The sequence below is a fragment of the Danio rerio genome, chromosome 8 (genome assembly GCF_052040795.2).
Source record: "Danio rerio strain M-AB ecotype USA chromosome 8, GRCz13ab, whole genome shotgun sequence".
Classification (NCBI taxonomy): domain Eukaryota; kingdom Metazoa; phylum Chordata; class Actinopteri; order Cypriniformes; family Danionidae; genus Danio; species Danio rerio.
The window spans coordinates 42650440-42663582 of NC_141028.1; the positions used below are offsets into that span (position 1 = coordinate 42650440).

Below are 13143 nucleotides of genomic sequence, written 5' to 3' on the forward strand. Positions count from 1 at the left end.
AACCATTCTCTCATGGCTCACTCTCAAATTCTCTCAAAGTATACACATTCCATGCAGCTAGCTAACACCCAGGTTTATCTCTTCATACAGTAAAAAACAAACAAGTACTACTCTTAATCTAACTTCAGCTCCAATCATTAACTCTGACCGAGAAGGGAACAGTAGACTACACTGTGTTCTACCACCAGGAACACGCTGCTATCATTTAACACTGCAATCCCGGAAGTGGATTTACTAAATGATTTCTTCCAGATTTACATATATGTGTATGTGCATGTTAAATGACTTTTATGAGGTTTCTACTCCAATTTGGGAATTAAACATAAGAATTTAAACAGAGGTTGCCTTAAAATCCAGTTTTACAAAATGCAACAGAGATATTTAGAGTCAGACATACTTAATATTATGAAAACGTCACTAGTCCCTGCTTATATAGTAACAAAAGCTTCTCCAACCATAAGCTAATTAAAGTATAAATTATTAAATAATTTGATTTGTTTTAATTTTTTTATCATTTTAATAGAAAAGTAATTTTTAATGAATGCTTTAATTTTAGTCTTTTAAATTAGTAATTTGGAATCAAATGAGTCAAATTTTTGCTGTGAATTAAGCAAATAAGGGTTAACAGGAACCACGAGTTCTCTCTGAATCATTTAATTTATATAAGGTACACAAACCCGTGTTTACATAGAAACTTTAAACCAATGGCCAATGCCCAAGGAGACTGCATAACTAACTGGTGCAGCAAGTTTCATGTTCTCTCTTTTTGGTGCCAACATGACATCAACATAACACTTTATAAAAGGGTTTTAGAGGTCATATGACATGGGAACAGTTGGCCCACATAAAGGTACAGCAAAATAATTGGAAATATGATCCACTGAGGTTAGTGTTAGCAAATTAACCACACCTTAGTCTGTATGAACATTTAGTAACTCATATGCTAAACGCTAAAATGTGACACACACCATAACAGAATAGGGGGAAATTGAACATGACATCATTTTTCTCAGAAAACATATTTCTAAAGATGCTGTTGACTTGACATTTTAACCAGAACTTTTAGAAATTAGATTATGTGTGATAAAATCCGTATCAGTTATTACGATATTGTAATTACCTCTCTAAAATATGTTCTTTTTAAATGTCTGGGTAAAAACAATGTTTTCCTTTATTGAACATTATTTTAAGAAACATTAAAAATACTTTGGAAAAATAGACTAAATAATTAAACGAATCATTGACTTCAGCTGTCTTTGTAAGTTTTAAAAACACATTTCTTGACTACTTAAAAAGGCATCATTGGAGATTATTATTTCCTTTAAATATAAAAGTAGGCTACTCCACTGTGCGGGTCCATAGCATGCCTGGATTTTGGTTTAAGAGCCAAACAAAATGAAATAAAATAGGCAAACACCTAAAATAGGTAAAAAAAAAAAAAATTTTTATAAAAACTGCGAGAGAATATAAATGGATTTTAAAAAGATTATTGTAAACACCATTCCAAAATTAATATAGTATTTTCTCCTATTTTAGACATTCAGATACTCTTTTACAAGTGACAACGATCAGCTGAACTCAATGTCAGAGCAGCCATATCAACATTACCCTGAAGTAGGACAGTAACATGACACCAGCATGCTCTAAGAAAAAGAGGAGGCAAAATTCAATCCCTTGCTGTGCATAAATGTATGGAGAGAGAACAAATGAAAACCAAATAATTACTTGTGTTCTTTGCAGTAATAGAAACAAACAAATACCAAAATATCACAACCTTATTAGATTATGAATATTAAAGGTGACATATAATGAAGTTAAATAATAGGTATTCAGTATGAAAATGACATACCATATGCCTCAAACATAGTTGTGTCTTATTTAAATCTTGTTTGAGAAAAACACAAAAAAAAAAAAAAAAAAAAGGAAATCAGAACAATACACCAACTATAACATTCGCGGGTTATAGTTCCAGTCCCTATACACAAAGTATGCACAAACTCTAGGGGTGGGGGGTGGAGGGGTGCTAATTACACAAACTCAATTATTAATATCATAGTTATTAACTTGTGCAATACTTTACAATTCTGTTTGCACACCAGTTACATACACATGCACTGCATGATTATTTCACTGTATGTATTATTTATTATAATTAAGTGCAGTTATCTTTGAGCTGACAAGTTAATTTCGTTTTATTGCTGCAATGAATTATTGCATGAATTCATTAATGTTTAATTTTGGCTGAATGTTAACAAAACAGTTTTTGTTTAAAAGTACAGTTTTTAAATCTTAAAAAATTCAAATGTCTTTGATATACTGACAGCAAGTGTCAGTTTTTGTTAAATCCACATTTTCGTTGCAGTTTAGAAATATTATGAATATTAATGACTTGCCCGTTGTCTTAATGGTATGTCAAGATTTTTTCTTAAATGACTAATTTCATCTGTATTGTATATGCAGGTTTAATGCTTTAGTGCATGATCCGGCACAGCTCCAGAGGCACCAGCAGCTGCACAGGTACAGACATGATGCTGCACTGGAGACTGTCCCCCTACCAGCTATGTAGGTACAGAGAGGGTTTTATTCCTTACCCTTTGTAAGTGTTTGAAATTAGGAATGCTTCTGCAGAAGACATGTCAGTTTTTTTTTTTTTTTTTTATGTAAACTGTTATTTTGTAATGTAAATATGTAAATGTTTAAGTATAATTTTGAGCGTATATATGCATATTTATATAAATGAATAAATACATGCTTAAATCCCTATGTTTGTATGTTCTTGTTCCTCTGTGGGGGCACCACAGTAAATTTTCACTTAGGGCACCCTTTTGGCCAGAATTGGCCCTGGTTATGATCATTAATATGCACACCCCGTCAACATTTGATTGGCCACAACATTTCCTAGATGATAACAAGTATTAAAATAACTGCTTTTACACTATTAGATCGAATGGTTCTTTTTGATTAACCAATCCTTTCTGTGTCAACCTGGTCCAGTCAACACACACACACACGCACGCACGCACGCACGCACGCACGCACGCACGCACACACACACACACACGCACACACACACACACACACACAAATGTAATTTTCACTGTGGTGCTGATAACGAAACTCTTTAGAATGCAAACGAAACTCTTTAGAATGCAATACAAATGTTTCATCTTAAAGATCTATACAAGTATCTTTAAAAGTATAAATTACAATAAGTTTATACAATATAAGAAATAAAGTCAAGCAATCAGTCAAATAGGAAAAATCTGTGTACGTGGTCAAATAAATTAATATATTAACTTATTTTTGCATTCAGTCAAAACACGTAATCTGAGAACAAATAATAGATTCAAAAGACCAAAGTAACGTAAGCCGAGAGCAATGCGAGAGAAGCGAGTCTATTGGTGTGTGTCTAAGAAGTGTCAAGTCCTGTGGAGGAGCTCCAGATGGATACTTTTGTTTTATGTTTACTATATGATAAAAAGTTGTTGCACATCTGCCGGTTCCCACCTCTGAAAGAGCGACTTTGAGCTGTTTAATTAAAGCGGGTCACACACCGGATGTGCCGCAACACGGCGTGCACATGACAGTTGGAAGTATCACACACCAGACGAGCGCATTCGCATGTTATTTATAATGAAAGTATTCAAATGGCGCTCTGTGGCATGGACAGCCACCTAAATCTATGTTTAAATTCTACAATCCATGGTGCTGTGTGGCGCATCCGGTGTTTGACCCCCTTAGCATCACATGTATCTCTGGTGTAAACAAAACACCCGCAAAAAACCTCAATAAAGGAAGCATAGAAACTCTACTGCCAGCTAGTGTTTTGGGGGTGTTATGAGAAAAGCGACACTAAAAGAATGCAGAAGTATGAAATGCATTGCTATGTGCAAGGCATGAGTCATAGGTTACAGTGATAACTTAGTGTAATGTAAACAGCAATATGGTTTTGGGGACTTTTAGTAATATTTACTTTGTTAAATAAAAAATAAAAAAAAAGAACTAAAAAAAAAAAAATTAAAAAAAAAAAAAAAAAAAAAAAAAAAGCACACTTTTGGCTAATCAGCTGCTATGGAGAAACTGGCAGCCAGGCAACAGATTGGCGACATCATGTGCACATGCACTCTACCAGTTCAGAATGGTTTAAAATCTAACAGTGCTAGAATTTCTGGCCTGAAAAGTTTTGTAATTTAACTGCATCATTCCAGGTTCTTTCCTTACGTTTAGCATAGATTATTATATTTCCTATGTATGCATGACTCTTATTTTGAAAACAGAGCAAGAATATACTCTGGGGTAAATTACAGCACAAGGCACAGATAATCTAATCTCATACACACTAAATACAAAGCCTAATTATTAGCTAATTTAGCATTATTACATTGTATGTAGGTAGAAAACAATTTAAACATTGTATCAGTTCATACTATGGCACCTTAAACTGATACTCAGGCATTTATTAAGATGCAATAACACACACACACACACACACACACACACACACACACACACACACACACACACACACACACACACACACACACACACACACACACACACACACACACACACACACACACACACACACACACACACACACAAAACTTTTCTTACAGATCAACAAAATTGTTTACTAATTGTTTAAAAATACTGACAAAAATGGTGAATTTATGGTGAATTTGAAGGCAAACAGTTAAACTGATTACTTATACTCATAAGTGAGTAATTTGAGTTCACTTTGAATACAAAAAAAAAACCAACTAAAACAAAATTAAAATTTTAGTGCTTACAAACACAAGGTTGTTTACAATTGAGAAAACACAACAAATTAAATCATTCAGCAAAACTTAAGCCAATACCTCATTAAAACACTCCTGCCTCAAATAATCACATATTGAAATGTTTACATCAATTCTGAATACAGAATTACATCATAATGAGCTTCGCATTCCAGTATAAGCCTATGAATACACCCAAACAATCACGTCACAACGATTAACATACTTCATAATTACGTAAAGTCTCAAGAACAGTACACACCTATTTTAAATGGCAATCATGTGAACTGGGCCAAACCCAAGGCACAAAGATAGGTCCTACGTGTTCCTTTCTCTGCGTTTTCAAAACCAGAAGTCAAACAAATCAGCAAACAAATGTAAACTTTGAATGCAGCACAGTTTTCAATTACAGTGTAACAGAAAACACTGAAACATCTTTTCATACTGAATCCCCACATGCATAAATATACATACATACATACATACATACATACATACATACACATACTGTAACTATTAATATAACAAATAATGTAATATAATAATTGTACAAAATAAAGGTTAATTTATAGCAATAATATTTCTAAATTTTTAAAAGCAAAGGCTAAATGTATAGATTTATTCTTTCAGTTGTGTGAACATTTTTTATTACTATTATTATATTTATTATTATAATCATCTTTGTTTATGATCCCAACCATTTTGATTTGCATTATTTTGATGCATCTAATCAACAAACACTTGTCATATTAGTGATTAATATAGTTAATTATTAATAAAATGGTACATTATAATATAAGGCGGGGCGATTTGGCCTAAAATCAGAATCTGGATTAATTGGACATCTTAACTCGATTACGATATATGAATTAATTTTTATTTATTTTTTTTTTTTTGCCCTCACAGTTCACGGATAAGTTTTATACAGTAAATATGCTCACATATTACAAGTGAGAAATTTTTGAATGAAGGGTGCATTCATTTATTTTAAAATAATTGAAGAAAACATACAATATATACTATGGTTATTTATTGAACGTCAACGTTCAACAACTGAAATTAAAACACACTATCTAAAACCAACAGTTACTTTTGTCTTATAAAAAAGTGAAAACAAATAACTTGCACTTTTGCAAACAAATAAAATTATTTTTCATTTTTTCAAATGTAGAAAATATAATTTTTTAAATGTAATTAACTTTATCGTAAGATAAAATATGCCGTCTCAAGGCATATCTGGCGCAACTTCCAATCATCATCAATGTAATGCAAATGTGTGACATGTAGTTACATTTTTCGAGAGGTACGCAGCTATGAGACCACGCAAAGGCTGTGCCAGACCATACAGCCCATACCATGCGTTGAGAGGTACCTTTTTTAAAGAATTTGCCTATGGCCGCAAGGGTCTTGGGCGCTGCTTGTGCGCCCTACGCGCCTCCTATTCTAAATCACCTGCTGCCTGCGCCTCGCATTTTTGCCGTATCACGCTGTGCATTCGCAGTTGAATAAAAAAAGTCAACTCTGAGCGGAAAAAGCATGTTACATCAATCATGTCTTTTTCATTCTCCAATCAAATGAAAGCATAGGAGGGGTTTCCATTGAGGTAACTGCAGTGTTTCTGTTGTAAAGATGATTATGGAAACTTTTGAAGATGGAGAAGAGACTTGTGGTTGCTGTTTTGAGTTATCTGGTGCTATATGACTTACAAATCTTGAATTTCACAATGTTATTAAATATAAAAATTAAACCAATATCAACAGCAGCACTATACCCAGCTCATTCAATCATTGCCTACTAGCAACATAAACCGTACCGTGCTTCTTTGTTTCTTGGCAGTCTGGTGTACCTCGCATTTTTGAAGCGTAAAAGCGCGTTCGCTGTAATCGGCCCTATATCGGAGCAGTGTCACGTGACTCCACACACAAAATTAACCTGGAAAAATTACATTGATTACAGGTTCTTAATGTCCATTTCAATTACTTTTCGATTAATCACCTAGCTCTATTATAATATTCATTATTACTATTATTAGCAGTAGTATACTTATTAATATCACTGTAACTAGACTGTAAAAAAAGTTGACTGAACTTGAAATTAAGACAACAAACGTGAGGACAATTTTAAGTTGACTCAAATCTTACTCAAATTAAGTCAAGTGAAGTAATTGGGTTGAAAGTTGAAGAATTAAATATTATATTACTCGTATGTATTGATACTACATACAAGAAGTAATACAAGTAATATAACATTTAATCATCAAAATATTAAGTATTCACTATAACTCTTGCATTGCAAAGTAGTTCACACATACACACACTATTATAGTAAACGATCAACTACATGCGGCTGTAGTGTCTATATGAAAGTTACATAAGAGAAAAAAAAACAGTGTCCATGCACACTAAGGCACACAATTTTCTTACAGGTGGTGGAAAGTAAAAGCTAAATGTACATTGTTACACACCATTAGCCCAACCTTGGGTGTCACTCATGCCTGTCAGTTAATGACTAGTAAAGTTTTGTTGTCCTGGGCTGGGTGAAGAGGAATGTAAAAACATCATTATTTGTAATACAGTTAGACCGGTTGTGTAAGGTCATGTTTAACTGCTATTCAATTTACAAGGTAGGAATGATAACCTATGAATTTTCAGAAGATTTCTAAGGGGTAAAAAAAACATTTAAAAATAAAAATCACATGAAAAAAAAATTCAATGATCAACTGATGACGTTGCAATGCAGAAAATAATAACAAGTCTAGATGTTTTAAGTCATACTACGGACTTCTGAGACACATATCCCAGCCTAATTATCGTACGAATGATCTTGGACAAAGAAATGAGAGAAAAAAACTCTTCAAGTACTAATAGTGATAATAGGTTTATGGCAGCTAAACAAACAGCTTATGACAACAAACATCGTCAATATTTGTCCATACAGGGGACTTCAACAGGCCAAGGCCTCATTCGCCATACACAAAATACCAATAACCAAACCAAAGCTAGAAAAAAGGTTTTATCACTTCACTTTCTCTCTTACAAAGGCCAGAACAGGAAGTCAACAGGACAGTTCAGCCAGCCACCCTAATATGCAAATAAAGGGAAATTGGCATGCCTTCTATTTTTGAATATGGGCCTACGTTTCCAAATAGACTAAAAAACTTAGGTCAGCTGCCCTATAGCAGCTCAAAAGCTAAAATATCAATACAATGTTTTTAACTAACTAAAGTAAACCATTAAAGTCCTGACTGTCAAATTCCTCTATAGCAGTCAAGTAGACTTGTGTTTGTTTGGACAGCAGATCAAAGAATGCTACAATATAATTATTAAACAAAAGAGTGTTGGGAATAATACAACTGCATTATAACAAACTGTAGCTACAGTATATTAATAAACTATGGAGTCAATTATGTCTAGAAAAAAATCATAATATATTCATAACTGCTAATTCAACGTAAATACCCCACCAATACAGCTCATTGAGGTAAAGTTGGTTTTATAGCCGCACATTCAGACTTTGTCCTTAATAATATAACTTCAGAAAAGTATTCTGTGTGAATTCTAAATAGTAAAATCATATTTTGAGGTAAAGTTGTTTTTATATTTGTACATTTGTTCATTTTGGTACAGTTAAAACTTGTGACAGGCTACTTTAAATATTGGCTCTGGAATCTCATGTGAGGAATTCAACACAACATTAACATCATATAATTGACTGTGAACAATGTTGTACTTTGATAGTCATTGGCTATTAATATGTTTAACCTATTTAGAGTTAACACTGAATACTTCTCTGAAGTTCTATTATTAAGGAGAAAGTCTGAATGTGTGAATATAAAAACTACTTTACCTCAATATAGAGCCTATATATGCAATCAAATAAATAAATGCATAATAAATAAATAAGTGCAAAAAATAAATACAATTTGTAAAAAAAAATTAATAAAAAAACATGTAAATTATGATATTCATCCCTATTTTGCAAGTTAATGATTCTTGTCACATAGGAAAAACACGTTGTAGAGATGTCATTTGCTTTATCACTATCCGCCAACAGATTGTACATGGATTTTTTGACGATTTCCTTTATTTTTAGTTTCCGAAACACAAAAGGGTTACTGCCTTTAATACTTTTAAGATATAAAAACGTATTAAAACTGATTGAAAGATTAAAACTGACCTAAAAGAATTACTAAAAAAATAACAGCTACATATTTGTAAATAAGCCCCTTTGAGATTATTTGGTTTCTGACAATGTTGATAAATGCTGAGTAGGAAAATTGGGAAACATTGGGAAAAACATTTTAGAAAAAAAGTTACCATACAAACAAACGAAGAGCCTGCATTCAATGCCTGAAAAGGTTAAATAACTAAAATAAAAACAATGCATTATTGATAATTATTTTATTGTAATAGTCAAGGAATAATAATAATAATAATAATAATAATAATAATAATAATAATAATAATATGCAGTGCTAAAAGGGCGGAGTATTAAAACTTTTCCATGCAGAATCATAGACCAAAACTAGCTATGGTTAACTCATCGGCAGTTTATGAATTAAACTTTTGAGTCAGTGGGATATTTTATGACACTCAGATAATGTCATATCTACATTATTTCCGTATAAGACAGAACAGCACTCACTCGGTTTTCTTGCGTGATCTGTTGGCGTGGAGGTCCACTAAATTGATGACAGCCTGCCCCAAAAACTTGTCTAGCCCCACCAGGGCACGGTGCATGGCGATGATGTACAGCGTGCATCGTTCCACGTCCCCCTGATGTACCAGCGGCAAGTCGAACGTCGCTTCCTCCTTCCATTCCGGTGAGACGCATTTCTCCGCTACCGAGGTGGAAAACTTGTCCTTGCCCACCTGCATGATGGCATAGGCGTCGTTCGTTCCATTTTTGCCCTTGATACGTAAGTTTCGTGCTTTGAGCACGGTTACCTGAACGCTGGTGGGATACCACTGCTGGTCACCCAAAGACATGTTTAAATACAAGTTCAAACGGGACTAAAATTGCTCTTTGTAAGTACGTCCCTGCTTGATGTTTGCCGTGTGTCCGGCGTCGTTCAAAGCTACTGTGTGTAACTGTTCTGTTTGGGAGATCTCACAAGTCCCGCCCTTTACGCATGACGCACAGTGTGTACCCAGCGCTCAGGTGATGCAGGTATCACACCATTCTTCAAGTTAAGCTATTACAGAAGAGCTTATGATGGTTTATTTTAGAATTCCGGGTTAATGCTACTTTAAACAATGTGTCTGTACCGCTTTTACTCTTTGGCCCTAATTTCAGTATTATTTTAACCTCAAAAAGTTAACAGTAAACGATGGTTGATTGAATATGTCAACGAGTTCGACAACAGAAAACCAATCAGACACTAGCATAGCATTCATTGACTATTCATGCACGTTTCGCAGTCACAAAATACCTTAAAACCTCAGTGGAGTTTACCTTTATGGATATTTAAAAATGTTCTATGTTTAAGCACGGTTACCTGAACGCTTATTGGATTTTCAATATGTAACCCCTATTTACTTCCTCGGGTCAAATGAACCACATAAAGTATATTTAGCAAGATGACAACAGAACAAGGGAGCGTGAGTAATTATTATGAAGCCGATTATTCATCCTCCCTCAGATCAGTCTGCTCCAGGCACTAGAGAAACAGTATCCTTAGTAGTTTACAAGCGTGATGTTCATTCCTTTGTCCTGCGTGACAGTATTTGTTCCGCCCACTCACTACAATACAGCACTCTGATAGGATAAATTACGTGTCAGTCGAATAACAACTAACTTTTAATTGGTTTAAACTCTTGTGAAGGATGTGAATTTGCATTTCACATGGAAACAGAGGTTACGTAATTGTCAGACGCAAATCGTTGGGCTGGGATTTTTTTTTTTCATTTAGATAGATACAGGCCCGTAGCCAGCCTGGTGAAGTTAGTGGTTCTTTTTTTTTTTTTTCAAACATATACCTTTTTGCAGTAACTTTCAATGTAGTTATTAAAATTAAATACTGCATTTTAGTGACATTTTAAGCACAAATTTTTAGCTGAATTCACTTGTTGGATGGTGGTCATTATAACCACACTTTTTGATGTACCAAATATTTCCTAAAGATTTAGAATAAATAAATGTGATAAAATACTTATTTTTTAAAATTATAAATTTATTACATCATATATCATTAGAAAAAAAAAGGAATCTGTTAAAGTTTTACATTAAAAACTGTAGCTTATTGTCATTTATGAGACAAATAAACTGGCCAGCACATTCAACCTTCCTCAGTCAGAATTTAGCCATTTCAAAACAAGAAAATATTAAAATATTTATAATAAAAGTTACTTGTAAAATGTTTTTTTTTTTTCTATTTAAAAACAATACAGTAGTGAAAGATGACTTCTTTTACATCATTTTGTGTGTTCACTTGCACAGCTGGATATTAGACTCTGGATTATATCATTGGGCAAAACTTATTAGCTGAAGCCACACTGAATCAACATTCCGTTTCCATCAGCACGGATTCTGTTTGCTCTTAAAGCCATTTTTAATGGGTTATTTTCACTATTTATGATGGCATGGCAGTCAAAATAGATCCACCCAAACCCTCCCTGGCAACGGGCCTGTATAACACAATTTAAGATCAAAGTGAAAATGATTTGAAATATTCTCGTAGTTTTTACCAAACCTTTATTTTGCATCATGTCGTTCATAAGGCACAATCTTAATATCTATAGCAAATATATTACTGAAATTGGTACAAAAAATGTTGCTATCATTTTCATATGATGTGAGTGACAAAATATATATAAATACTCATGTTACTATTGAAATCTCCCTTTTAAATGTAGAGATTACAATCAAAACATTGAGGAACACAATGAATTTAAACTGACCCTCAGACACTTTAGGTCTACCCAGAGAAAAATACGATTGTTCATGCAAATATCACAATGTCACATGAAACCATTATGCACAAATAAGACATTTAAAATGTAAATCCCTTAAAGAAAAAAAGGAAAACAAAACAATTTGTACATAAACATGGTACACTTTGAGCAGACCACAAATTTCATGGTTGTGTTTTGTTTGCTTTTTCAAAAGACATTTTGCACCAAGAACTACTTATTTAAACCAAAATTAAGTAACACATGAAATGTTCAATGACATGATGGTGAGCAGTGTATTTCAGCCTTTAAAATTAATATTTTAACCTACATAGTCATCATGGCTTTACATGATTTGTGATTGTGGGAAAAAGGAAAATTAGTTCAGTATGTCTGTTTTTTAATACAGGTTTGACAATGATGAGGGCAATGATTTCTTGCTTGAAGGGGTCAACGGGAAACTACACAATATTGAAAATTTTCAGCATTAATTGTCTGTGAGCTTCTTTGGCACATAAATATCCCTGAACACAATTTAAAGTAAGCTGAAGACAAATACTCTGTTTCACTTGTTACTTTGCCATGATGGGACACAGGGGATAATAGCACTATATTCAGAATTTTTTAGCTTGTGGGCTTGGTGGGGTGGGGAAGAAAAACTGTCAGTGTGAAGATTGGAATTCACCATTTGGCTTCTGGTTGTGATTGTCCATTCTTTGCTTTTATATTAAGAAGGTATTTCAACATTTCAGGGTTAGAATCAGTCAAGCTTGACATAATTTTTTGTTCAAATACTTTTTGTGGTTTTTGTTTTTTATATGTAATCTAATTATCTTTTGGGAGAAGCTTGTGTCATTTCTGGTCAAAAACAAAAATAACAACAACCAAAAAAACTTGCTTGTTGAGTAAAAGTAACTTAAAGTCAGAATTTGTCAGTGGTACAGTATGAATAATCTCGGGCATGACTGTATATCCTTGTTTCCGAGTACAAATGTCTACTTCATTTTTGCTAACTATTTTTGGGATGATCAATGCTTCGTAGTGAACAAAACCTGTTCTATGTGGTGTTGATAACACAAAAAGAGGAAGTTGGAGTTTGAGGTCCAGCTTGAATATGTTAGTGTGCATTTAAAGACTAAAAAGTTGATAAATCAGGCTTCCAATCCTCTGTAAATACTGATATTATGACACTGCATAATGACAATAAAAGTTACTCAAAATATTAATACTGATATGTATAATATAAATACTTATCATTTAAAAGAATGTGTCAAATGCTTTATCCATAACCTGAACCAAGTGCTTAAAAAGTCCATGTTACACATGGCACTACAACTAATCATTTATGGACAAACACTTGCCCTTCCTTATAAATCCCTTAATACTCTGGGTGACATCTGAATGAGTTGTCACTTTGTTGATATCATTCGTCCATCAACAGGATTCATTTTCAGTGCATTTGATCAATGACAGAA

General features: G+C 33.4%; 1 protein-coding gene across 2 annotated transcripts in view; it reads right to left on the reverse strand.

Annotated features, from left to right (window-relative positions):
- rab11fip1a (RAB11 family interacting protein 1 (class I) a) overlaps positions 1 to 9875 on the reverse strand; it is a gene marked incomplete at its 5' end in the record, with an annotated part of 34685 nt that extends 24810 nt beyond the window's left edge. For both annotated transcript variants that reach the window (NM_001446338.1, NM_001446339.1), the window contains 1 exon segment: positions 9423 to 9875. In NM_001446338.1, the coding sequence (NP_001433267.1) occupies positions 9423 to 9766 (344 nt within the window).
- Between the last annotated feature and the right edge of the window lie 3268 nt (positions 9876 to 13143).